Raw genomic sequence first — 26,569 nt, 5'->3', positions numbered from 1 at the left:
ATAATTGGATTGATGAGTAACATCTCCATTTTACAGATGAGTGAATTATAGACACTTCTGATTATAGGAGTAATACATGATAGAATGGGGACCTAGACTTTAAGGCCTAATATCAAAATGCAAACATAATTTAAAAGTATCTTTTTTTAAAAAAGACTTATTTATTTATGTTTATTTGTGATAGAGAGAGAGAAAGAGGCAGAGACAGAGGAGGAGGGAGAAGCAGGCTCCATGCTGGGAGCCTGACGTGGGACTCGATCCCTGGATTCCAGGATCGCACCCTGGGCCAAAGGCAGGTGCCAAACCGCTGAGCCACCCAGGGATCCCTAAAAGTATCTTTTAAAAATTTTATTTATTCATGAGAGACACAGAGAGAGGTAGAGACACAGGCAGAGGAAGAAGCAGGCTCCATGCAGGGAGCCCAATGTGGGACTTAATCCTGTGACTCCGGATCACGCCCTAAGCAGAAGGCAGACGATCAACCGCTGAGCCACCCAGGCATGACAGTTTGTCATTTCTGTCTCTCTATTTGATCATTTATAGATTGGAATTCTCACTCTTACTGGACTCTACCAAACTGAAATTGACCATCCAACAACATGTGTTTGAACTGTGCAGGTCCAGCTATACACTGTTTTTTGTTTTGTTTTGTTTTTTAAAATACAGTACAGTATTGTAAATGTATTTTCTCTTTCTTATGATTCTGTTAATATTTTCTTTGCTCAGTTTATTAGAAGAATTATATATAACATATATAATATATAGAATATGCATTCATCCATGGCTTTTGTTGTTGGTTAGGCTTCCAGTTAACAGCAGGCTATTGGTAGTTAAATTTTTGAGTAGTTAAGATTTTTGACTATACAATGTGGGTTGGGGGGTAGTGCCCCTAATCACCAGCACTGTTCAAGGGTCACCTGTATAAGGTAATCTGCTTATATCAAATAGCTTGATATATTAGCTATAAATCCTAAACACTTTACCCTCAGTTGGCACATAGTCTGAATCCTTGTTGGCAACAGGATTGCTTAACCAACTGCTTGCTCCATCATCACGTGGACTGCCAAGAATTTCCCAGCCTGGGTTGAGAGAGTACTCATTGCTCCCCTCTCCAGTTGAGCCAACTAGTTTCATACTTGTTCTAAAGATCTTTTACTCAAGACACTACTTCCTGGTAAGAATTTCTGTATCCTATAGGGCTCTTTAGTTTCAAATAAAATAATTCATATTGAACTAGTCTGACAACAATAGTACTAACGTTTAGTAAATGTTTATTTTGTACCAGTGCCTGGCACATGATAGGTGCTTACTTTTTGTTGGATAGATGCCACATGCTGTGCTAAGTACTTTAAGTGCATTATCTAATTTTATCCTCTCAATAACTCTATACTAGTATCTCTCCTTTTTATAGAAAAGAACATTATGACACAGAGGTTTAGAAATTGCTCACAACACACAGCTAGTAAACATAGGAGCCAGGATTTGGATCCAAACCATCTCAATTTTTTGCTACACTATTAGCAAAAAAGGAGAATTTATCATTGAGGATCATTATGGAACCAAGGGCAGAAATTCAAATTCCAGGATGGGCTGGAACCAGAAGATAGAAAACTATAGGGAATCCAGGTCATATTCCTTGCTTCTCCTCTCTGCTTTCCAGACTGGATGTGGTAACTTTGATGGGCAAAGGGAAAATATTGACAAAGGGATGCAATAGATCATTTTACTGATTCTGACTTTTTATTTGCCTTGGAAAATCCTAGCACTGTCCTCAATTCTGGAGGCCTGGCCAAGTTATTCCACTTGGGGTGTGTGTGTGTGTTTCAGTTTCCTCATTTATAAAATGAGAAGTTTTTACCACAGGATCCCTCAGGTCCCTTCCAGTTCTAAAATTCTGTGATCTTAAGTGAACCTTCTAGGGCAGAAGCTCGTTAATAATAGATTTGAATGTGTGGGTTTGGGGGATAGAATAGAGGAGGGTTCTGAGGAAAGAAGGACAGAATAATGGTTTAAGTGGAGCCTCAGTGTTGAATTACTACTGAGAGCTGGTATCAGGTAAAGGCCTTTGGGGATATATAAATGGAGGACAGAAAAGACTTCTCTCCTTGGCCAGACTAGATTATTCTGAGTGGGATCTTTTTGATCTATGAGCAGTACTCTCTCTCTCTCTGGGTGTGTGTGTGTGTGTGTGTGTGTGTGCATGAGTATGTGTGCGTGTGTGCATGCATGTATGTGTGGGTGTGGGAAGTAGCCCTCTTGCACAGTGATTTAATCTGGTTTATCTCTTTTCTCAGCTTAGAATTTTCTATGGGGCTTTCATCTAGGCCACAGGAAGAGAGCCAGAGGGCAAACTCAAACGTTTGAATAGCCCAATGAGCAAGTCGTGCATCCATAAAATGAGAGGTATAGTCTATGTAACCTCTGAAGTCCTGCCCCATTCTTCGCATTTTGTGGTTCTAGGTAGTGGATCGAAAGCAGCTCTCCTCTTGTGAATGCCATGTCCTTGGACCAGAATTTGGTCTTTATTCTTCCTCTCCGTTTCTACCTGGCTGCCCAGCTCCTTTCTTCCTTGATTCCTTCAAATCCTACTTACTTTTTAACTCCTTTGGACCCTGTTTTCTTATATTCTGCACCCCCCAGCTGGTTTCTGGATCTCCATTTCCATGTCTGCCCACTCCTATCTGCATCCTGGCTCTTAACTATCTCCTTGGGCTCTCCAAGAGCCCCCTGGAAATCCCCTATCTCTGGGCCCTCTCTTAGAAGTACACCTTTTTCCGAAGCCAAAGGATCAGGTATTCAGTGGCTCAGGTGACAAACCTGCTGTCAGGTTACAGATATTGTTTCCTGAAAGACCACACTACAGTGTCAGTGGCAACTCAGGCTGCCTGCAGTGCCCTGCCCTCACCTGGCTATCCCACACAAGGTGAGAACAACCAGAACTCACCTCTTACCAGTGCTCATCTGGAAACATGGCTCTGAGCCTCTGGCCAGTGCTGCTACTGCTAACGTGTGCAGGTGAGAGGAAGAGGGAGCAGGGCTGGGGATGAAGGGGATGGTTGCTGAAAAGAGACTTAAGAATGCAGAGATTAACTGGTTTCTATAAAAGATAAAGGAAGACAGGCAGAGACTAGAGCTAGGGAGAAAGTGAGGGTGAAGAAAGCAGGTCAAGACTTACTATAGGCTGATTCAGTAGAGGGAATCAGCTCACCATCCCCTTTGCCTCATATTTATTTATTTATTTATTTATTTATTTATTTATTTATTTTTAAGATTTTATTTTTTATTTATTCATGATAGACATAGAGAGAGAGAGAGGCAGACACAGAAGCAGGCTCCATGCTGGGAGCCCGACGTGCGACTCGATTCCGGGACTCCAGGATGGAGCCCTGGGCCAAAGGCAGGCGCTAAACCGCTGAGCCACCCAAGGATTCTCCCCCACTCTTTTTTTTTTTTTTTTTTTAAGATCGCCTCATCTTTAGATCCAAGCTAGGACCAGGTTCCAGGGCAGGGCTGAATTGGGTTCTAGGCTCTTTCCCTTTAGTGATCTCCCATTTCTCTCTTTACAGCGACTCTGGTCTCTAGTGGGATTCAGTCCCTGGACCCTGATCTCTCCCTCCTGAAGTCATTGCTCTCCACTATGGACCAGGCTCCCCAGGGGTCTCTCAGTCGCTCACAGTTCTCTGCATTTCTGGCCAATATTTCTTCTTCCTTTGAGTCTGGGAGAATGGGGGAGGGACCTGTGGGGGAGCCCCCACCTCTCCAGTCCCCTGCCCTCCGGCTCCATGACTTCCTAGTGACACTGAGAGGCAGCCCAGACTGGGAACCAATGCTAGGGCTGCTGGGGGATGTGCTGGCACTGCTGGGGCAGGAGCAGACCCCCAGGGACTTCCTGGGGCACCAGGCAGGTGTGCTGGGTGGACTCGCAGAGGTGCTACTAGGAGCCTTAGTTCCCATAGGACCCCCTACCCCTACCCGGCCCCCCTGTATCCGTGATGGGCCCTCTGACTGCGTCCTGGTGGCTGACTGGTTGCCTTCTCTGCTGTTGTTGTTAGAGGGTACACGCTGGCAGGCCCTGGTACAGGTGCAGCCCAGTGTGGACCCCACCAATGCCACAGGCCTTGATGGGAGGGAGCCAGCACCCCACTTTTTGCAGGGTCTGTTGGGTTTGCTCACCCCAGTAGGGGAACTGGGCTCTGAAGAGGCTCTTTGGGGAGGTCTGCTGCGCACAGTGGGGGCCCCGCTCTATGCTGCCTTCCAGGAGGGGCTGCTCCGTGTCACTGATTCCCTACGGAATGAAGTCTTCTCCATTCTGGGGCAACCAGAGCCTGATGCCAATGGGCAGTGCCAGGGAGGTGAGTGCTGCTAGGTCTGGGGCTGGGCTGTGGCAGGGCAAAGAAGGGGTGAGATTGGGGTAGTCTTCTTTCTTACTCTTTCCTTCCTAGGCAACCTTCGGCAGCTGCTCTTATGGTAAGTAACTCTCTTACCAGGAGAGGAGTTCTGATTGGGCCTGGGAAGTCATCAGACTCCAGAGTAGAGGAGGAAACTGATGGGAGGGGGGTTGTTTGGTGGTTTTGGAATGTGACTATCTGGGTTGGTATCCCAGCTCTACTTTTGCCTCAGTTTCCCCACTTATAAAATATAGATAATTATTAGCTACCACAGAGTTGTTGAAAGGGATTGAACGGGTTGAGACCGTATGTGTAAGCCACCTAGAACTGTGCTTCCCGCATAGTGTTTAATAAATGTTACCTAATAAAGATAGACTATGGAAAGAAAGGATGAGACTGGATTCTTCTGTCCCTTACTATTTCAGTATACGTGCTACTGAAGTGAGCACTTTTACTATTCAATACAACAGTGCCAGGGCATAGTTAGACTTACTCAGTTGCTGGGCAGATTTCCTGATATGAGGCCAACCAAGGGTTGGATTTAAGCTACCTAAAAGCATATGAAGAAAGGAGAAGGAAGGGAGCCAGGTGGACAGAGGGAACTCCAGCTGGGCTGCTCCTAGATGATTCTGTGCTTTGACAGGACAGATCTCTCTCCCATTTCCACCATTCCAGTATTTTTTAAAAGATTTTATTTATTTATTCATGAGACAGAGAGAGAGAGAGAGGCAGAGACACAGGCAGAGGGAGAAGCAGGCTCCATGCAGGGAGCCCAATGTGGGACTCGATCCCAGGACCGTGGGATCATGCCCTGAGCCAAAGGCAGAAGCTGAACCACTGAGCCACCCAGAGACCCCCGACCATTCCAGTATTTAAACCAGTGACACCTATGCTCCCAGGGACCTTTTTGAAAAGCCTATGCTTGCCACCTCCACGCAGGGCTCTGGGCCAGGGTCAGAATGTTCAACTGGACGAAATGTGACTGACCAGATGCTGCCTCTACACCCAGGGGCATCCGGCACAACCTTTCCTGGGATGTCCAGGCGCTGGGCTTTCTGTCTGGATCGCCACCCCCACCCCCTGCCCTCCTCCACTGCCTGAGCACGGGTGTGCCTCTGCCCAGGGCTTCCCAGCCCTCAGCCCACATCAACCCTCGCCAACGGCGAGCCATCTCTGTGGAGGCCCTCTGCGAGAACCACTCAGGCCCAGCGCCACCCTACAGCATTTCCAACTTCTCCATCCACTTGCTCTGCCAGCACGCCCAGCCTGCCACCCCGCAGCCCCCTCCCAGCACCGCTGCCGTCTGCCAGACAGCCATGTGGTATGCAGTGTCATGGGCACCAGGTGCCCAGGGCTGGCTACAGGCTTGCCATGACCAGTTTCCTGATCAGTTCCTGGAGGCAATATGTAGCAACCTCTCCTTTTCAGCCCTGTCTGGTCCCAATCGCCGCTTGGTAAAGCAGCTCTGTGCTGGCCTGCTCCCACCCCCCACTAACTGTCCTGAAGGCCTGCCCCCTGTTCCCCTCACCCCAGAGGTCTTCTGGGGCTGCTTCTTGGAGAATGAGACTCTGTGGGCTGAGCGGCTGTGTGGAGAGGCAGGTCTGCAGGCTGTGCCCCCCAGCAATCAGGCTTGGGTTCAACATGTGTGCCAGGGCCCTACCCCAGATGTCACTGCCTTCCCACCCTGCCATGTTGGACCTTGTGGGGAACGCTGTCCAGATGGAGGCAGCTTCCTGATGATGGTCTGTGCCAATGACACCATGTACGAAGCCCTGGTGCCCTTCTGGCCTTGGCTAGCGGGCCAGTGCAGGATAAGTCGAGGGGGCAATGACACTTGCTTCCTAGAGGGGCTACTTGGTCCTCTTCTACCCTCTCTGCCACCACTGGGACCATCCCCCCTGTGCCTGGCCCCAGCTCCCTTCCTGCTTGGCATGCTATCCCAGTTGCCACGCTGTCAATCCTCTGTGCCAGCCCTTGCCCATTCCACACGCCTGCACTATCTCCTGCGCCTGCTGACCTTTCTCCTGGGTCCAGGGGCCAGAGGGACCGAGGCCCAGGGAATGCTGGGTCAGGCCTTGATGCTCTCCAGTCTCCCAGACAACTGCTCCTTCTGGGATGCCTTCCGCCCAGAGGGCCGGCGTAGTGTGCTGCGGACAGTTGGAGAGTACCTGGAACGGGAGGAACAGCTGACCCCACCGGGCTTTGAACCCACTGCCAGTCCCAGCTCCGGTATAACCAAGATGGAGCTGCTGGCCTGCTTCAGCGTGAGTGATCCGCCAAGTCGAAAACCCCTGGAACAGAAGGAAGGGCCTCCAAATGAATTCTTTAATACTGAGAGGATAATATATAATATAATATACTGGCTTAAGCACATAGCTCTGGAGTCAGTCAGGCTTGGGTTCACATGATCAACCTTGGACAAGTTATTTAACCTCTCTGGGCAATATTTTTTTGATCTACAAATGGGGGAGAATAATATAATAATGATAATAATGATGCCACTTTTTTAGGGTGGCTGTAAGGATTACATAAGATAATACATGCTGTGGAATTATGTATCTAGAAGGATATATAAGATGCAATAAATTTTATCATGTTTTTCTTTCTAACCTTTTGACTCTCCCCCTTTCTGCTCCAGGAAGGAAAACGATCAAGTTGGAGGGTTCTAATTCTGTAGAATTAGAAATTGAGAATTGGAGGCTGGCAAAATATAGGAAGATAAGGCAGAAATGAGAAAAATTCAGGGCAATTACAAACTGGAAGACTTGGAATCTGGGTTCAACTATGTCACATAATAGTGCAGTGTTAGGCAAATAACTTAATTTAGGTTTTCTGGGTTTCTGTGTCTTCTCTGTAGAGTGAAGGGGCTAGAATATATAAATACCATAATTCATTCACAGTTCCATGTTACAAGTAAGGTACTGTGCTAAGTTCTGTAGGATATGGGAAGAATCCTTACTCCATGTTAGGACCCATCTTTCTCAAGCCCTACATCCAATGAAATGAGATTAGACAGGTTCGTAGTAATTTGGTTCAGATCTCCAAGTACTTATTTATTAAGCCAGCAATGGACCTGGCATGGAAAAGGATACAGGAGACATTAGAGACATCATCCCTGGCCTAAAAGAGTTTAATATCCGAGGAGACACACATACTAGCTTCAGAGGAAGGACAAGCATCCTAGCAAGTGGAGTTGGAGTGCCTGGGGAAGCTTCAGGAGGAACAGAGGAGACAGCTTTTGGCATCTTGTCTGTCTCCCCACCAGCCTGTGCTATGGGACCTGCTCCAGAGGGAGAAGAGTGTTTGGGCCCTGCAGATTCTAGTGCAGGTAACAGACGGAGGGGCACATGGGTGGACTGGGTAACAAGCATGGCCTGAGGCTGCTGCCCAGTGAGGCCTCTTCCACAGTAACCTCTCACCCCCTAGGCATACCTGCATATGCCACCAGAAAATCTCCAGCAGCTGGTGCTCTCAGCAGAGAGGGAGGCTGCTCAGGGCTTCTTGACGCTCATGCACCGTTCCTGGGCCCAGCTGCAGGTGGGCATTGAGAGAAGGGGAACAAGGGTGGAGGGAGAAATCTGGGAATCAAGAATACCTGGAGCCCAGTGTGCAGAGGGCTTGCCCAGTTGAAGGAGGAACCTGAGAGGAGATGGCAACGATACTGAGTATTTCTTGAGCCAGCATCCATTTCTGTGTCCCCACAGGTACCACCATCAGAGGAGCAGGCCCTGGGTCGCCTGACCGCCCTGTTGCTCCAGCGGTACCCACGCCTCACCTCCCAGCTCTTCATTGACCTGTCACCACTCATCCCCTTCTTGGCTGTCTCTGATCTGATGCGCTTCCCACCATCCCTGTTGGCCAATGATAGTGTGTAAGGACCCCACACCACTCCTGATCCTGTCAGGGTCAGACCAATCCAACCAGCCTAGAGCAGCCCCTTACTGAGATCCTCTCTGTTATAGTTAGGGAGAGTCTCCTTCTTGTCTATGACAGTAGGGCTGCAGAGAGCCAGGGGGGACAACAGTTTGGAACAAGGCCAAGGGCTAAGACCCATTACTCTCCCCAGCCTGGCTGCCATCCGGGATTACAGTCCAGGAATGAGGCCTGAACAGAAAGAGGCTCTTGCAAAGCGACTGCTGGCCCCTGAGCTATTCGGGGAAGTGCCTGCCTGGTCTCAGGAGCTACTGTGGGCAGTGCTGCCCCTGCTTCCCCACCTCCCTCTGGAAAACTTTCTGCAGCTCAGCCCTCATCAGGTATGATGTGATCATCTTAACGTGACTAGCCCAGGAGTCAATAGCATGTCTCCTGGTGAGCTCCTCCCCACAAGTGTCCCACAGTGACCCCAACACAAGCTGGCCCTCCTCATCTCAGATCCAGGCCTTAGAGGATAGCTGGCCAGCAGCAGGTCTTGGGCCAGGGCATGCCCGACATGTGCTACGAAGCCTGGTGAACCAGAGTGTCCAGGATGGAGAGGAGCAGGTACGCAGGTGAGTGGTTGTGGGACCAGTAATGAAGGCCAAGCTACCATGGTGGGTTTGGGTCCAAGGGAGGAAGGGGCAACAAAGTAGGCAGTGGCCCCCAGCAGTATAAGACTCCAGGACAGAGGCCTATCTATGGCACCCATATTTCTTAGTTTAGTGGTCAGAGTGCCTACTCTGTGTACCAACATGGTCCCCACCTTAGTGCCAGCTTCTGTGACCACATGAAGGCCAGCTTCGATGCCCTTCTCAGGCTGGGGCCCCTCGCCTGTTTCCTGAGTCCAGAGGAGCTGCAGAGCCTGGTACCCTTGAGTGATCCAATGGGGCCAGTAGAACGGGGGCTGCTGGAATGTGCGGCCAACGGGACCCTCAGCCCACAAGGACGGGTGAGCTCCTTGGCAGAGGCCTACAAGACTCCAGGCTTTCCTTGGGTCTGTGTCAAAGACTGGTCCGGTCATCTCAACCAAGTTTGAGCACCACAATGCTAGCCCTCCCCTGACCTCTGCCTCCTCTTTTCCTTTGTCCATGGTCATTCTTATCTGTTAGCACCTCTTCCTGACCCTATATTCTATGACACCCCAAACATACCCTTTGACATCTTAAACCCAATCTGTCCCTATACCATCCTTGGTTCTAAGCCCTAGCCCAGGCCCTGGGAAATCCAGATGTGGGATTAGACAAGAAGCTTAAGGTTCACTTGTCTTTTCTCTCCAGTCCCAAACCTTCTTTGGTTACAGGTGGCATATGAACTCCTGGGAGTGTTACGTTCATCTGGGGGAGCTGTGCTGAGCCCCCTGGAGCTGCGAGTCTGGGCCCCTCTCTTCCCTCAGCTGGGCCTCCGCTTCCTGCAGGAGCTGTCAGAGCCCCAGCTTAGAGCTATGCTTCCTGCTCTGCAGGGAACCAGTGTCACACCTGCCCAGGTGGGCCTATCTCACTATCTGGCATCTATCCTTCACCCCTGGGAACCAGGGATACCATCAGGTCCTCTGGAGCCCCCTTTTTCTCTGTCCCAAGGAGGACTACCTTATCCCCCTTTCTCTGATCAAGAAGAGCAGAGAGCCAGGCTAGTCACGGGTGTGGGGGGGTGTGTGTACAGAGGGAGCTAGAAGTTTTGGAGGGTAGGCCCTGGGGACTTGTTTAAAAACCTGGCTGCCAGGACCTGAGAGCTGTTGATTCCTGTCCTATTCTACTTTAGGCTGTTTTACTGCTTGGGCGGCTCCTCCCTAGGCATGATGTGAGTAGCAGCAACTTCTCAACATCCCCCAGAGGTTCCTGTCCCCCTTTCCCTGGCCCCTGCATCTACCCCCTTTCTTCCTGCTAAGCTCCTCATACTTGCCGCCTTGCTATACTATGATTGTTGTCTTCCCTACCACCCTGCCTCTCTTCTTCAGGACTCTTGTCTCTCTTGCTCCCCAGCTTTCCCTGGAGGAACTCTGCTCTTTGCACCCTCTGCTGCCAGGCCTCAGCTCCCAGACACTCCAGGCCATCCCTCGGCGAGTTCTGATTGGGGCTTGTTCCTGCCTGGCCCCTGAACTATCACGCCTCTCAGCCTGCCAGACCGCAGCGTTGCTGCAGACCTTCCGGGTATGGGAGTAGCAGGGAGGATGAGACACTCAGGGATGTGGGCTCTGGGTAAGAAGGAGGGCATCTTCCCTGTGGCCAGGGAAGGCCTCCCAAACCTCAAACCTCCCCACTTCCTTACACACACACTCACACATACACACACTGCCAATTCTCATGCAGGTGAAAGACGGAGTTAAAAACATAGGTACAACAGGTGCCAGCGCAGCTGTGTGTATCCCTGGTCAGGTATGTGTGGGATCTCCCAGCTAAACTCCTTTCCATGTCCCAAGGCAATTTCCTATGGCTGGTGCTGCCTCACACACTCCCCTGGCAGTGGCCCTGAGAGTCCATGTTGGATCTGTGCCCACCAACACATTAGCAGCTCTGATCCATACTGGCCCAAAGCTGGAAGGGTCTGAGAAATCTTCTAGGCCTGCTTTCAGAGAAAGAGAACAAAGCTCAGAGAGACTAAGGGACTTTAGTTCAGCAGGTGCCTAAATAGCAGCAATACTTGAGCACAGCCATCTTTTATATAAAGGTTCTCAGGTGTGCACTGCTCTAGTGGCACATGCCATCTACCCTTATCCTAGCTTTGGTCCCTTCCTGATCCTGTGGTGCCCCTCTTACCTATCACTACACTGCTACAAACCCCACAGCAGCCCATCCCCACCACTTGGCCAGACTGCCTGCTTCCCTTGCTCCCACTAAAGCTGCTGCAGCTGGACTCCGCAGCTCTTTTGGCTAACCGAAGGCGCTACCGGGATCTGCCCTGGTCTGAGCAGCAGGTAATTCTCCCCACTTACCCCAGAACTACCCTCTGTGTTCCATCTCTTTTACACATCAGCTCTAAATTGGGTACATTATCCCAAGCATCCTTTATAATGTGATTTGCTTTGCTCTTTCCTTCTGCTCGCTCTCTCTCTCTCTCTCTCTGTCTTTCTCTCTCTCTCTCTTTCTCTTTCAGAGAGGAGTGTGCATTTGGGAGAGTAGGAGGCTGGTGGGACCCACAGGGTGAGGAAGCAGGATGGGGTCCAAGGCCCCTTAAGTCCTTGGGTAAATATCTCTGCTGGGGAGCTGCTCTTCTTTCTTTCTCTTGTAGGCACAGTTTCTCTGGAAGAAGATGCAGGTGCCCACCAACCTGACACTCAGGAATCTTCAGTGAGTAGCTTGTGCTGAGCAGTGAGTTTAATTTGACTAACATTTTTTTGAGCACTTAACCATGTGCCATATACCACAGGATAAGCAATGGGAGATGTGCAGATGAATGATGCATAGTCCCAGTCTGTGGGCCTTCTCTTGGCTCCTCCTGCCTTTACCCTCTTGCCCTCCCACAGCATCACACATATCCTGACTGGTTTAAGGAATACGGAAAACCTGGGTTCAGTGCCAGCCTGAACATGTATTAGTGATCTTGGGCAAGTCACTTAACCTCTCTAAGCTTCAGTTTTTTCTTCTGTAGAATGAGAATTAAAATAGTACCTACCTCATAGGATGTGGTTGTGAGGATCAAATGAGATAAGGCATACAAGGTACTTAATATAGTGCTTGGCCCCATGCAAGCTCCCAATAGACATTTGCTGTTGTCAGTTTAGTTCAAAGTGACCTCAGAACCACGACTAAGCAGTAATAAACAAGAATAAGTAAGTGTCACCTAACTCCCACCCACAGTAAAAGAATCACAGACTTCAGAATCTGAAGACGTAGCTCTAGATTCAGTTTATCATGTTTGTAATAGAATGATGTTGAGAATATCAAACTTGACTTCTGTGAATGTTTCTTTTCCTCTCTGATAAGCAGTGATGATGTGAGGAGCCAATGAGAATATCTATGGAAAAAGATTTCTCAAAACTATAAATTACCATAAGTGAACATCTGCACTTGTGTCGAGAGTGTTGATACAAGGAGCAGACAGACCATGGCATGTGTTGAATGAGCATCTATCTACCCACACATCTACAGGGCTCTGGGCACCCTGGCAGGGGGCATGTCGTGTGAGTTTCTGCAGCAGATCAACTTGATGGCAGACTTCCTTGAAGTAGTGCACATGATCTATCAGCTACCCACTGGGGTTCGAGGGAGCCTGGTGAGAGGGGTGCTTAGTTGGAGCAGGGAGGCATTAGTTGGAGCAGGGAGGCAGGAACCCTGGGTACAGAATCCAGTTCCTGTGCTTAACTCTGTCCTGACTTGTTTCCTCACCCTACCCTATAGAGAGCCTGTATCTGGGCAGAGCTACAGCGGAAGATGACCATGCCAGAGCCAGAGCTGGCAACCCTGGGGTCAGAACTGAGTGGGCTAGACACCAAGCTACTTCTGGATTCACCGTAAGTGCTATGACTACAGATTCTGGCTTCTTAAAAGTCTCAACTTGAGGTAGAAGATCTGCCCTTAGGAAGTGCCCTTAAGGTAGTGGTTTTCTGTCTGGTGGTACCCTGACATCAATGATAGCCCAAAGTGGAGGATTCTATTCAAAATTGCTCTATGTTTTGACTGGCTCCCAGAACATGGCCTCAACATGGGACAGCTGAGGGTGCAGGCAACATTGTGATGTGGCCTGCCAAGCAGTCATAATATAATAGAGGCCACATTAATAGAGATAGAATATCCAAACTGAGGGAGGCAATGGTCCAATTCTGCCCTAGAGGATTGTAGTGTGCTTAAGCAACATGTTGTCACTGTGTTCAGTGGCATACAGAAAGAGAATATGTATGAGATATGGTAAATGCCTTCAAATACCCCAAAGGCTACCAAATAAAAGATACATTGGCATGTTTCTGAATGGCCGTATTGGGCATCACAAGGACCAGTGGATAAAAATCAGATTTTTGCAAAATATAAGGAAAATTGATGTAGTTAATTCCCAACATCAACTATTCAAGAGCTGTTCAAGCCTAGGCTGGATGGTCCTGTGGCAGGAATGTTGTAGAGCATGTTCAAGTGTGGCTGAGGATTGTGGGGAGAGAAAACTCATAAACCTGAGTCCTCCTGACACAGACTCTAGGAGTTTATGAGTATCTCTCACATAGGCTTCTTTTTCCATTTTACCCTCATCCCTACCCCATTGCCATCTGAACTGTAAGTCAGGGTAGAAAAAGGATCGTGTTAGTCTTTCTAGGGATGAGGTGGTGGTAAAAGCACTTGACTCCATCCATTTTTATAGGCCTTTCCACAGATTTTGGTGTTTGTGCTACGTGGCCTAGTTCCAGTTCCAGAATTGGCAACCCTAGATAAGAGTATAAAATATCACTTCTGATTTTTTGGGCAAAGGGACCTTAAAAAAAGCCATTCAAATCTGTTTAAATTTATTGGTTTGTGGAGATAAATTAGAATTCCAAGGACCTAGATAAGGTGAAAGATCCTAGACCATGAGCTGGAAGACCTGAGTTCTTCATTTATGAAAGAGCGGTAAGAAAAATACCTGTCTTACCTCAAGATTTTGTCATAAGGATCAAATGAGAGAACACCAAGAAGAACTTGGTAATCTGTGTAGCACTATGCCAATAAGAGAGGACCTCCTCACAAGTAGAGGAAGGGTGCCACTGTGGAAAAGAGGAATTGGGAGTAAGATCCCACCAACTCTGTGAGCCTGTTTCCTAATCTATAAAATGGGGGGAAATTTTAATGATATTTAATATTTGGGGCTTTTGGTTCCATGAGATGGTAGACTCATTGGTCATTTCTTCTCAGGAAGACTAGAAATATGTCACTCCTATTGTTCTCTCCCTTTAAACACTATGGTGGGAATTGCATCTGGAGCAATTTAATATCAGATCCTGTCTAGGACCATAAGGTTTGGTCTGATGTGTCTGGGCAATATGGCATTCTGTGGTCCCTTTTCAATAAGGTTCATTTCTGAGTGCCCCTGTTGTCAAATTGCTATAGGATCTATTTGATGGATAGACTGTCCAATGAATCTATTATGTTGATGGTGGAGCTGGTACGAAGAGCTCCAGAGCAGCTGCTGGCACTGACCCCACTCCACCGGGTAGCCCTGGCAGAGAGGGCACTACAAAACTTGGTAAGAGTCCAACCTACCAGACTCAGAGCTGCTGCCTGGACAATTTTTACCTCTCAGACAATGCTCTCTGTCTTCTAGGCTCACCCCCACTCCTTTGCTGCTAAACAGGTTCTTGTCCACAAGGCCCTAGCCCCTAGATCTACCTTTAGGTTTCATTCCTTGGAATGGAATGCCTTCATATTTCTTGTCCACATTCATTGGAGTCCTAGAAATCCCTTGGATTCCATCTCCTAGCCTTTTTGCCTCCTCCTATCTGGGCTCATTATTTAAGAAAGTGAACAATGGCAGTGAATATCATAGGGTCTTGAGTTGGGAGATGGAGGGAGAGAAAAATCAAAGGTTTTGGTGTCTTGATCAAAGAGTCTGGTCCTCTGAGTCAAAAATGCATTGTCCCAAGGCCTGATGTCCCTCTCCAGGCTCCAAAGGAGACAACAGTCTCAAGGGAAGTGCTGGAGACCTTAGGTCCCTTGGTTGGATTCCTGGGGATGGAGAGTACACGACGGATCCCCCTACCGATCCTGCTGGCCCATCTCAATCAGCTGCAGGGCTTCTGCCTAGGAGAGCCATTTGCCACAGAGCTGGGATGGCTCCTATCACAGGAGCCTATTCTGGGGTATGAAACTTTGGGAATTTCCAATTCTATCTCATCCTATACCCACCCTCTTAACCACCATCATCAGTAGCAGCTCATTCAATATGCTCAAGGTTCCTTGGAACCCTAAGTCCCTAGTCCTAGCATGTCCCCTTTTCCCCTTCTTTTCCCTCACAGTTCTTTCAGCATCTCAGCCCCTATCTTCTTCCTGTCCCCTAGGAAGCCAGAGTTGTGGAGCGAGGGTGAAGTAGAGCAAGCTGGACGCCTAGTACTCACTCTGTCTACTGAAGCTATTTCCTTGATCCCCAGGGTGAGGTGAAGGAAGAAGGGAGGGAGTAAGAGCAAAGGGGACTGGTGACCTGGTTCTGGGGAGCTGAGGCCAAGGAGGCTGAGGGCAAGGGATGTGAAGTCTGAATCTGGGGGAAACTGCTAAAAAGAAACAGGACTTTGGAATTACAGCTCCACAGCTGGCCCTGACCTCCCCAGGTCTCTGCACCCTCCATCTTCCTTCTCACACAGGAAGCCTTGGGCCCAGAGACCCTGGAGCGGCTCCTGGAGAAACAGCAGAGCTGGGAGCAGAGCAGAGTTGGACAGCTATGTGGGACGCCACAGCTTGCTCCCAAGAAAGCAGCCTTGGTAGCTGGGGTTGTACGACCTACTGCAGAAGATCTCTCAGGTGAAACTACCCAAATATTCATATGTCTATCAGGGTATATAGGAAAGAGTTTCCAGCAATGTAATCAGAAGTCTGGGCTCTAGGAATGCTGTGCCCTTTGAGCAGATTTGCACACTTTCTGCTCTCTGGGCTTGGGTTTTTTAATCCATAAACCACAGTGGTTAGAGTGATGATCTTCAATGTCTTTTCTAGTTCTAGGGTTCTATAGCTCTGGAAATTTAGAACCCATTGCATTTTTAGCCCAGGACTTCCCTTTTCCTATTCTCTTATCCCTGTTAACAGTAACCCAGCTCTAGGCTTGGCTCAATGCTAGAGCATGAAGCTGTCTGCTGGGAAGATGCTTAGGATGTAGGAAGGAGACACTGTGGGGCCAGAGACCTAGGATCTGATCTAGACCTGCCATGAAACCCTTAGGAAACCCCCCTCAGTCTTCCATTTATATGAGGGGCTTGTCCTCTCTAGTCACTTGCTCTAATATCCTTTGAGTCCTATAATTCTCACACTATAGTAATCCTTTGGCCCCTACTGTCCACATTGCCCTATCCAAAGGTTGGAGGAGTCATTCAATCTATAGATATCTCTCTGGGTATAGTTTAATTCTACACTGACCCCCTATGCCTGCCTTCCCGCTTCAGAACCTGTGCCAAATTGTGCAGATGTACGGGGAACATTCCCAGCAGCCTGGTCAGCAACCCAGATTGCAGAGATGGAGCTCTCAGACTTTGAGGACTGCCTGGCATTATTTGCAGGAGACCCAGGACTTGGTCCTGAAGAACTACGGGCAGCAATGGGCAAGGCAAAACAGGTTAGGGATGGAGAGGCCAACATGAGGAAGCTGGTTGGGTATGGTATGGGACACAAGAGAATGGATAACTGGGTAAGAAGTGGGAAAAATAGGAGATTAAAGAATTAGAGTTTGGATCCTGACTAGGAAGTCAGAGGGGATGAATATAGAGGAAAGGAAGCTAGTACAGTGGAGAGAGGGAAGAAAGCAGTGGTTACCAAAATTTACAGTGTATCAGAATTATCCAGAGAACAGGTTTTTAAAATGCTGATGCCAGGGTCCTGTGCTAGACTCACTGAAGAATCTTCTGAGAGCTCTGGGCATCTGCATTTTAACAGGCATTCCCACTGAGTCTGGTGTACACAAAAGTTTAGAACTCATGGACTAGAGTCTGCTATTCTTCCCTAGCATCTTTCAGTAACACCTTGGAGGAACATTAATCCAATCCTCATTTTACAGTTGAGGAAACTAAAGATCCTGAGAGGCAAATAATTTGCTTACAGTTATACAGCTAAGGTCAGAGACATGATTAAGATCCATCATTCTGCTGGAGGGTATTATGCTGAGTGAAGTAAGTCAGTCGGAGAAGGACAAACATTATATGTTCTCATTCATTTGGGGAATATAAATAATAGTGAAAGGGAATATAAGGGAATGGAGAAGAAATGTGTGGGAAATATCAGAAAGGGAGACAGAACGTAAAGACTGCTAACTCTGGGAAACGAACTAGGGGTGGTAGAAGGGGAGGAGGGCGGAGGGTGGGAGTGAATGGGTGACGGGCACTGGGTGTTATTCTGTATGTTAGTAAATTGAACACCAATAAAAAATAAATTAAAAAAAATAAAATAAAATAAAATAAAAACTTTCAAAAGAAAAAAAAAAAAAAAGATCCATCATTCTGACTCCTAGACCAATGCTTTTCCATTCACATTGTTCCTCTCTTTTTCCTAGTTGTGGGGTCCTCCCCGGGGATTCCGTCCTGAGCAGATCCTGCAGCTGAGTCGGCTCTTAATAGGTCTAGGAGAGCGGGAACTACAGGAGCTGATCCTAGTGGACTGGGGAGTGCTGAGCACCCTGGGGCAGATAGATGGCTGGAGTTCTATCCAGGTAACACCTTCCCTTTTCCTACTACTTTCCAAATGTCCATTCCACAGAGCCTGGCCCCCAGGTCACCTAAAGCCCAAGGAATTTTTTTTTCCATCACCCTGTCTGGCCATTCTTTCTATTTTTAAATACCCTGTACTTGTGGTGTTAGGGACTCTGTGATTGATTCGCTTTGAGGTCCTGAACATATAAAGCTCCCTCCTGCCTATCTTCCCCTGGCCTTCTCTTTTTTGGATCCTCAACTTCCCCCATGGCTATTGGATCTTCAGGTCTTAATAATATAAGTATGTAATCCAGTAGCACTTGTCACTTCCCTAATCACTTCCTCATCCATGAATTCCCCATTTATTTCCTTATTCTGTGCCCTCCGTCCCCACCTCAGCTCCGAGTTGTGGTCTCCAGTTTCCTGCGGCAGAGTGGCCGGCATGTGAGCCACCTGGACTTCCTTCACCTGACTGCACTGGGTTACACGCTGTGTGGACTTCGGCCAGAGGAGCTACAGCATATCAGCAGTTGGGAATTTAGGTCACTTGTGAAGGGAAGGGTGTGGGTGGTGGTGACAATATAAAGATAGACTCATGGGGTTGTCCCATGGAGAAAGGGACCTCATTTGAAGCCATCTATATTCCCATCTCATAACTATGGACCCTATCACTGTGGCTGAATCTTTCTTCCTCCAATCCCACTTTTCCACAGCCAAGCAGCTCTCTTCCTGGGCAATCTGCATCTCCAGTGTTCTGAGGAGCAACTGGAAGTTCTGGCCCAGCTCCTTGTGCTGCCTGGTGGTTTTGGCCCTGTCAGCAACTGGGGGCCTGAGATCTTCACTGAAATTGGCACAATAGCAGGTAGGGAAGCTGGACCACTGCTGGTACTAGTTGTCAGTGGTTGGTTTTTGCAGGACAGCTGGATTGGGTGGAGGATTGCTCTGGAATTCTTAAGGTGGGAGTCTGAGAAGGTATTTAGAGGTTGGAGATGTGTTTGGAAAGATGTATGGTAGGGTATTTTGGGAAGTTGGAGAAGGTCTATAGGTTTGAAGAGAAGGGGGAAAGCCTATACAAGACAATGTTTAGATGCCTATCCCACTTGCTTCAACAGCAGGGATCCCAGACCTGGCTCTTTCAGCACTGCTGCAGGAACAGATCCAGGGTCTTACCCCTCTTGCTATTTCTGTCATCCCTGCTCCTAAATTTGCTGTATGTATTGATGGGCTGGGATGTGGGGTGACCAAAAAGAGCCAGGGCCCAGTGGGGGCTAGAGTGGTTATACCGATTCCTATCCTCACCCCCAGGTGGTGTTCAGCCCCACCCAGCTATCTAGTCTCACAAGTGTTCAGGCTATGGCTGTCACTCCTGAACAAATGGCCTTTCTGAGTCCTGAGCAGCGACGAGCTGTTGTATGGGCCCAGCATGAAGGGAAGGAGAGCCCAGAACAGCAGGGTGAGTTTTCCAAATGCATAACCTGACCCTCCAACTCCTGACTGAGGATCTGGCCTGGAACTTGGTGCTATCTCATAGAACCCACTCAGGGAGATCCCTGGTGTAAAGGGGTCTAGGCATATATTTTCCATATATCAATGGTTCCTGGGGAAAAGAGTTGTAATATTCCTCTCACTCTGTCTCATTATAGGTCGAAGCACAGCCTGGGGCCTTCAGGACTGGTCACAACCCTCCTGGGCCATGGCATTGACCATCTGCTTCCTTGGCAACCTGATATGAACCTGTCTCTACAGTTAAAGAGAGAGATTATTGAGAAAGAAACTTTAATAAAGTGCAAATGGAAACGCATTCTAATTATCCTCAGGGAGCCAATGGGGAATATGGGTAAAATGCTAATGCTTTCCACCCACCTGAGAATCAGTGTTCCTGGCATGCCTTATCTGGAGTATTCTTTTCATCATAAATAACCCCACAGCTTCTTTTCCTTTCCTGGAGGCTAGTCCCTCCTCACCCCAACCATTAGAAATAACAAAGACAACTAGAGCATAGCAAGGAGTCTTTACTAGGACAGAAGGGAGTTAGGGGCATCCAGGGCAAGTAGAATGGGCCACATTAGAATGGATAGAAGTCCTGGGGATCTTGAGTCATCTTCGGGGAATGGGGAGTTAATGCTTATTGTGGACGAGAGGTGGAGGGACGCGGATATCCTGGCCTCTCTCCAGACGCCGTTCACAATCAATCAAATAGTTTACTCCATCGATGACCAGCTGCACCAGCTCCACCTGAAGGACACTAACCCTTGATTTCTGCTTCCCATAACTTGAGTTTCCTTCTTTAGTGCTGATTTGCCTGCTCTAGGCACTCATTTCCAGGCTCCTCCCCACTCAACCTGAATTTCATTTCAGATTCCTGGGGTTCACTCACCGTCATAGCTCAACCCCCACAGACCTATATCTCTCTTCACCCTAATCCCTAAGGATCTCACCTCTGACTTGCCCAGTCGGTCCAAATTAGAGATGTCAAAGACGCTGCCTGTGGCAGCTGTGTCCACTCCTCCAGTACCACGTTTTTGGAGCCTTAAGTTCTCCAGGATCTTTGGGAAGCGGCTGTCCTAGAGGGGAGGGCACAGGGTTAAGGGCAGGATCAATTGGGGCAGAGACTGATTTTACCTGAAAGAGCTTTGAACCTGCTCAGAACTCTTTCCCCTAATATTTCTAAGCCACAATGTGTCTGGCTCCTTTCCAAAATGCCCACACCCTCCCATCTACACACAGCCACCTTCTTCATTCACACCCCACTCTAACCCCACAACTCCTTTACTTTGCTTAGCAGGGGCAGTTTGATGTGCACTCCTGCCCGAAGTCCAGTGCCCAGGTTAGACGGACAGGTCAAGATGTATCCCAAACGCTCATTCCACATGAACTCCCAGCCACGCTCCTGGATCAGCCGCTCCACCTGAGTCCACAAAGTCGCTGTTAGTGAAAAGTCAGGGATACGTGAACCCTCCCTTAACCAGACCTACAGGAACTCTAGAACCAGAAACTTGGGCTATGAAAAAATGACAGTGCTGTGTGTGTGTAAATGCTTTGTTATTATCACACATACAAGGTAATTTTGATGTTGCAAGCCTATAATGGTGAGATTACAGAAAAGTATATTGTGTGTGGAAGAAGAGAAACTTGGGAGAATGATGCATTCAGGATGATCTAGGGAAATGAGTGGAGGTGGTAAACTGAACTGAGAAAGGAATGATTATTTAATGAGCTCAGCATGCATGGATTATCTTTGCTTTGCTAATGAGGCTGGAGTTTGGAAGGGTTCTTTCACACATAAAATGAGGGTGTAGGCTCTGCAACAGGAAGAGGCAAGAGAGCCTTCTGTTAGCTGTGGAGAGAGCACATGTGAGAAGTCATAGAGAAAGGTGAAAACAGTCCAGAAGAGCCGCACTCAGAGTTATGTGTATGCTTGATGAGGTGGGAAGGGGATTGTGGAAAGGGTGTTTTGTTTCACTTGAGCATCCTAATCATGGAGGTGACCATTAGAGTTCAAAAGACAGGGGATCTGCTGAAGTGATGGACATGAAAACTACCTAATGTGAGTAAAGGGGATCTTGTTCATAGTTTAGGAAAAAACCATGGCATGGGGGATTATTTTACATGTTGAACAAGGGGAAACTCTTCCATCTAGAAAAATAATAATGGGAGGTAACACTTATTGAACATTGATTATAGGCCAGGCATTTTACATGCCTTTTTCTCATTTAATCCCCACAACAACATAAAATGTAGGAAGCCTTATTATACTAATTTCACAGATGAGAAACCTGAGGAATATTATTTGAAAAGCACTTCCCTACCACTTACAGTCAGAATATGTTATCTGTTATTTGCCAAAAACAATAAAAAGTTCCTAGCTAGAATCTAAAAGAAGAGGAGCTCTCTGTCTTTACGAGTCCAAAATAGAATTGTATATATGAGAATACACAATAAGAACTGGGTTTATGGGGATTTCTAATCTAGAATAGAATATAGAGACCTAAACCATATAAGATTGAAGATTCAGTAGAGCCACACATTCTGGAACTTCAGCCATTCCATCTTTCATTTTCCCTGGTCTCCCCCCTCCTCTCAGCTTAAAACCAGACATGATACTTTAGCAAGAAAGACAGAATTCAGAGCAAAGGCCAACCTTGGTTACACTGAAATCATGAACATACCAAGCTTTCATTCCCTGCAATGATCCAGGTTCAGATTTTTCTTTATCTGCACACTCCACACATTCCAGGCACTGACCCACTATCTCAGTTATTCTTTTTGTCTTATCTGGCAACTGCTTTATTTACTACATTGGACTCGTGACATTCTTTCTATCTTCTATTCTTGGGTGACCATATTTCCTGGTTTTCCCTGGACAGTCCTAATATATTGTCCTGCAATGATTGATGGTGATCCCTTTTGCTATCAAAAGTGTCCTGAATTGGTTGATAAATTAGGTGGTATGGTCTTTGGGTTTTCCTTATGTCCTCCCACCTAGTTCCCTTATACATTCTTCTCCAACCTCTTTGAGGCCTCGACAGAATCTTTCAAACACTCTCTTCATGTTGCCACCCTTCTCCATGGAGATGACCCGTGTATGATCCTCCTCATTCACCCAGATCAAGAAGCTCTTCTCATTGTTGTGCCTGAAGAGTAGAAAAGAGGGAAAGACAGGGATCAAGAGGCAGGTCAAGAACTGGGGGAGATAGAGGAATAAGAGGCACGTAAGGGACATGGGGACAAAAAAAGGTAAGTTAAGCCTCATACCAGATCCCACGAGCATCTGGCCAGTCTCGAGCCATTCCTGCTGCAGTCAGCAATGGGGACACAGGCTTATCAAATAGGAAATGATCCTGAAGCAAGTAAAAGGACTTGGTTTAAGAATCTTCACAGTAGCCTCTGGGCCTCTATCTCATCTGGCCAACCCTCCCCTCTGACTCTTCTTTCCATCTGCTTCCTTAACCCAACTCCCTCTCAACGCCCCTCACATCAATAAGCTGCTGCTGTTCAGCCTCTGTCATCTCACTGAGCCGATAGTAACGTCCAGCCAGGTCACCCTTCAGGCCGCTCAATGCATCCACTACAACACGTTCCACCTCTCGTCGCTCTGCCCGAGTGCATGCCGGAGGGAGACTGAGTCCGCGGATACTTCGGCCAGTTCTGACTCTCGAGGACAATACATACCTCTCATCAAAGTAGCCAGAACGGATCTAGGGAATAAGAGAAATTAATATATGTCACAGAAACACAGTGGGTGGGAACTGAGGGCCCTGGGGAAAGGAGAGACTTTAAGAACTGTAAGGATCCTCACTGCATGCATTGGAAGAAGTCCAAAGGGCAAGTACTCCAAATGAAGGGGGCAATATGAACCCTCCCCAAACTGCTTATTTTGGGGTATGGTCGTTCTCATCCACCTTCTCTCCATATCTGCTGCTTCTTAAGATACAATTCCTTCCCCCGCACCAAGACTAAAAGCTCAGCAGTCTAATGACTCTGAGTCAGGAAGCAATTAAGGTGAAGGGATTGGAGAAACAGAGCGTTGTACATAAGGCAATGCAAATCAGAAGCGGAATATCTGACCTACCTTGCTGGCATCCAGGTCAGTGGTATGTTTCATTGTTCGGGGGTCATATCCATTGTGTCGTTCTTGTATCACAGGATCAAACAGCTCAGCAAATACCTGATGGGGAATTAAGAGGGAGAGGGTGGTTAAAGAGAGGGGATCCCTTTCAGGGCCTTAGTCGTGGATTGATTTCACTGGGTCAGAAAACATGAGTATGGAAGGTCCAGCCTTAAGGGAAAGTGAAGGGTCTGTTGGGGGAACGAGCTGGGATTACTGGGAAGATGAGTTGGGTCATCAGGGAAACTCTGGGGGCCCCCTACCTCATAGGTCTCCTCATCTCCAGCTACCATGCCCACAGTCTTGATGAAGGGGTGGCCGGGGTTGTCCACGCCAGTCTGGATACACTGATCTAGCGTCCAACCAGTGGGTGTGGTCTTGTCGCAGAGCCGGGCATAGACTGCTGGGGTCAGGTGACTGGCCATGCAGTTGTTGTGCTTTCGTAGGTCTGGGTACTCAGCGCTAGGGAGGGGGTACCCAGTAACCATGGAGAGAGGGCACAGGGGGCCTAGACCCAGTGCAGTCAGATGGGAGCTATCCAGTTAGCCATGTCTAGCTTTGCTCCTTAGGAGAAGGGAAGATTAGAGGGAGGCTAAATCTTGGTAATCTCTTTAGGGACTTTCAGGGTCTATTCTTTCCCAACAGTTCCAGTTTCCTTTGGCTGGCGGGCTCAATTCCCCCAGATTTGCTCAGTTCTTTCCTACCATTAGCACAGCATTAGGGATGGGGGAGGGGAAAGACCAAGGACGGGAATTCAGGAAATTAGGGGAAACAGCAGGAAAGGAGATGGAGGAAAGCGAAAAGGATAGTTCCTGGTTTCTCAATTAGGGATTTGGGCAGAGTGGGTGCAGCCAGAACTCAGGGCCGAGCGGGCTTGGGGGCGGAGACTGCGGGTTACAGGTCCCCAGGAATGCGTTAGCCTCACGGTTTTGGCCTCAATCCCCAATCCACTGACGTTTCCAGATTGTACAGCACTGTACTCCAGAGCCTTCGTGATTATAACCCTTCTCTGTTGCCCAGGTCCTCCTCTCCATCCCCATCTTCGTTCCTGTCACCACCTCCCCCACACACACCGCTGCGCCTCAGACACTGATACCTTGGGGGATACAGCCTCCGTCGTTCACTGGCGGCTCTTACAGGTTCCGGGCGGAGCAGAAACCCAGCGGCTAGAGACCCAGCTCCAGCCAAAGCTAGGAGCCTGAGCCCCGGGCGCGCGGACAGCAGACGAGAGAAGGGACCAGCCATGGCTTGAGGTTCCGGCTATTCAATCCCGGAGCGGGAGCTGGCGCAGGGCAGGAACGGGGAGGGAGGGTGCAACCAGGAGGTCTGAGGGCCGGAACTGGGTGCGAAGCTGGAGCCGAAATGGGGGCCGGAGTGGAGGCTGGAGCGGGAGAGGGAGCGGGTTCCAACCGGACTGCAGGAGAGGCGCAATGAGCTAGCGGCGGGCGGTGGAGGAGAGGGAGGCCCCAGCCGCAGTCTCCAGGGGTGGGGCTCCCACAGGCCCCGCCTTTCCGCCTGCGACCGCGCTAGGTGTGCGAGGGCAGAGGTGGGAAGCACCGCCAGGTAGAATAGGGACCGGGAGCTCCCCGCCGTAGGCCGGGGATGCGGGCCCACCTGGGATGAGGTCGCCCAGATTTCAGCACCAAGTACAGGACAGCACCCAAGGGGACCCGAGAAAGCTGAACACCCTTCCCCCAAGCCTCTCCATTTAACTGGGAACCCGATTCGTCACTCTGAGTGTGAAAGTGACATTGCACAACCTTCTCTAGTTTTCGGCCTTCCCCTGCAACCTCTTCATATGCCCAGGGGAGGCGGCCGCGGGAGAAACCGCCAAAGAAGTACAGATACCGGAGAAAGACATGAAGAGAGCACGCAGAGACAGGCACAGGAAAAGACACTGGGTGGCTCAAGGTCACCTTCTCCTTAAAACCAGGAAGAGGACCAAGGTGCCCTCCTGCGACACCTGAGCTATTCTTATAAGAATTCCCTGAGAGGAACCAGAGAAACATTAATTCTTACCCCATTTATATTGTGTTCTCTACCCCCACTCCGCTCCCAAGACTGAAGCCGTAAGTCCTGCCTCCACTTCTCATGATCTCCAGCTTTTCTCCCCTCAACCCTCCTCCGGAGCTTCTACTTCACCTTTGATCTTTTAATTCTTCAAGCTTTATCCTTGTTCAGAACTATTTGCTGCCCACAGGACTCCCTCTGAGTATTCTCTGCAAGCTTGCCTACCTGTTACCTGTTGGTTGCACTGGGTATGGAGCTGGGGTTGGACAGGGAATTGTTAGTTTTCTCTTCCGCCTCTCCCTTCTGCTCCCTCTTTGTAGCTTCCAGTTCCTGGACTGGAGGGGAGCATAAGGAGAAGTGAAGGGTGTGGTAAGATGACGAGGTATAGGAATGGGACAGGCAGGCACAGGTCTCCAACCACCACAAGTGTTGCCTCTCTTGGCTCCCTAATGCTGTTTAATCCAGAATGTAAGGCGGAGTGGTGTTCAAGGGCATAAGGTTGCCAGGGAATCGCTGCCTTCCTACTGGTCCTCTGTCCTCTCTCCTCACAAGGTGTGTATTCAGAATTGAGAGGGTGTGTACCCAGACCTCAAAATGTGACTTAGGTGTGACTTGACCTTTGTCCTGGCAGGAAAGAGAATGAATACTGGAGCCAATATAGAGATAGATGTGGGACTTCAGTATAGAAAGTCAGTTAAGGTGGGGTAGGCATGGTGGTGTTAGTTCCTTTTCTCAGCTGTCTTGGCATACCCACAAGATAGTAAGATACTTGGAAATCTTATTTGAGAAAGAGAAATTCCCTTCACATTGTTCTCTGGCCCCACTGATGAGACCCCACTCCTCTACTCCTATACTTTGTGGGTATCCTTAAGAGCCATCCACCTCTCTTCTGTGTCTGTCACTTAATTCCTTCTTCTGGTAGGAGAGCAATTATCAAAGGATAGAGTTCTGTAGTTAAAGTCCCTTTTGGGGAGATAGAAAATGTTACCCCTGGGCTCGTTGTCTAAGTTAAGGAGTAGTTATGAGGAAGCAAATATAATTACTTGGAATGGTATATATCTACCCAGATAAAGAAGGAAGATAATCTTCCAGAGCAGTAGGGTTGTTATTTGTTTGAGAGGGTGGTTACTAAGATTAAAGAGGTAGGAAACGAGAAGAGAGAATTACAGAAGGAAAAATAAGACTTGCCCAGAGGACTAGAGAAAGCATTCAAGTTTGGAGACTAGCTGTCCAAATTTGAATACTAGCTCTGCTGAGAAAAGACATGTATGTGTGTACTTTTCTTATTCTGTGAGCATCTAACAGCCACATGATGTATTAATGCTCACTTTAAAAAATTATCCCACGGCACGCAAGAAGTAATACATG

General features: G+C 48.5%; 3 protein-coding genes across 4 annotated transcripts; 2 read left to right on the top strand and 1 right to left on the bottom strand.

The window, feature by feature from the left end:
* Nucleotides 1-663: 663 nt before the first annotated feature.
* Nucleotides 664-4,906, top strand: LOC140623163 (stereocilin-like). Its single transcript, XM_072809300.1, has 2 exons — nt 664-4,352; nt 4,443-4,906. Exons 1-2 carry the CDS (start codon nt 3,638-3,640, stop codon nt 4,469-4,471), a joined length of 744 nt encoding a protein of 247 aa, XP_072665401.1. The 5' UTR covers nt 664-3,637; the 3' UTR covers nt 4,472-4,906.
* STRC (stereocilin) lies at nt 4,697-19,384 on the top strand. Its single transcript, XM_072808229.1, has 27 exons — nt 4,697-4,700; nt 5,379-6,652; nt 7,654-7,716; nt 7,815-7,925; nt 8,093-8,259; nt 8,455-8,641; nt 8,760-8,875; nt 9,072-9,252; nt 9,604-9,786; nt 10,062-10,100; nt 10,283-10,450; nt 10,610-10,675; nt 11,086-11,214; nt 11,529-11,587; nt 12,389-12,512; nt 12,638-12,750; nt 14,309-14,444; nt 14,861-15,057; nt 15,256-15,346; nt 15,556-15,712; nt 16,348-16,517; nt 17,448-17,603; nt 17,983-18,125; nt 18,297-18,445; nt 18,696-18,793; nt 18,889-19,036; nt 19,227-19,384. Exons 1-27 carry the CDS (start codon nt 4,697-4,699, stop codon nt 19,313-19,315), a joined length of 4,518 nt encoding a protein of 1,505 aa, XP_072664330.1. The 3' UTR covers nt 19,316-19,384.
* Nucleotides 19,385-19,579: 195 nt separating this feature from the next.
* Nucleotides 19,580-25,577, bottom strand: CKMT1A (creatine kinase, mitochondrial 1A). Of its 2 annotated transcripts, none has more exons than XM_072809292.1 (10): nt 25,427-25,577; nt 24,288-24,605; nt 23,455-23,653; nt 23,156-23,251; nt 22,560-22,781; nt 22,339-22,424; nt 22,094-22,217; nt 20,357-20,491; nt 20,022-20,147; nt 19,580-19,818 (listed from the first exon to the last, which is right to left on the bottom strand). In XM_072809292.1, the coding sequence occupies exons 2-10, from the start codon at nt 24,434-24,436 to the stop codon at nt 19,702-19,704; spliced, it is 1,254 nt and encodes a 417-aa protein (XP_072665393.1). In that variant the 5' UTR covers nt 24,437-24,605; nt 25,427-25,577; the 3' UTR covers nt 19,580-19,701. The 2 variants fall into 2 exon arrangements, with proteins under 2 accessions (XP_072665393.1, XP_072665394.1); XM_072809293.1 differs by having other exon boundaries at nt 24,288-24,572; nt 25,427-25,565.
* Nucleotides 25,578-26,569: the final 992 nt, after the last annotated feature.

The sequence above is a fragment of the Canis lupus genome, chromosome 32 (genome assembly GCF_048164855.1).
Source record: "Canis lupus baileyi chromosome 32, mCanLup2.hap1, whole genome shotgun sequence".
Classification (NCBI taxonomy): Eukaryota; Metazoa; Chordata; class Mammalia; order Carnivora; family Canidae; genus Canis; species Canis lupus.
The sequence above is the reverse complement of the archived record's forward strand: the minus strand, read 5'-3'. Positions and strand labels throughout refer to the sequence as shown.

Bases quoted from the DNA above. Each gene is read 5' to 3' on its own strand.
- CKMT1A (XM_072809292.1), bottom strand. From the start codon at position 24,436: ATGGCTGGTCCCTTCTCTCGTCTGCTGTCCGCGCGCCCGGGGCTCAGG. The intron at 22,218-22,338 runs GTATGAGGCTTA...TCTACTCTTCAG, and splicing joins CCAGATGCTCGTGGGATCTG to GCACAACAATGAGAAGAGCT. The intron at 19,819-20,021 runs GTGAGATCCTTA...AGTGTCCTTCAG, and splicing joins ACCGACTGGGCAAGTCAGAG to GTGGAGCTGGTGCAGCTGGT.
- LOC140623163 (XM_072809300.1), top strand. From the start codon at position 3,638: ATGGACCAGGCTCCCCAGGGGTCTCTCAGTCGCTCACAGTTCTCTGCA. The intron at 4,353-4,442 runs GTGAGTGCTGCT...TTTCCTTCCTAG, and splicing joins CAATGGGCAGTGCCAGGGAG to GCAACCTTCGGCAGCTGCTC.
- STRC (XM_072808229.1), top strand. The intron at 10,676-11,085 runs GTATGTGTGGGA...CAAACCCCACAG, and splicing joins CTGTGTGTATCCCTGGTCAG to CAGCCCATCCCCACCACTTG. The intron at 17,604-17,982 runs GTAACACCTTCC...TCCCCACCTCAG, and splicing joins ATGGCTGGAGTTCTATCCAG to CTCCGAGTTGTGGTCTCCAG.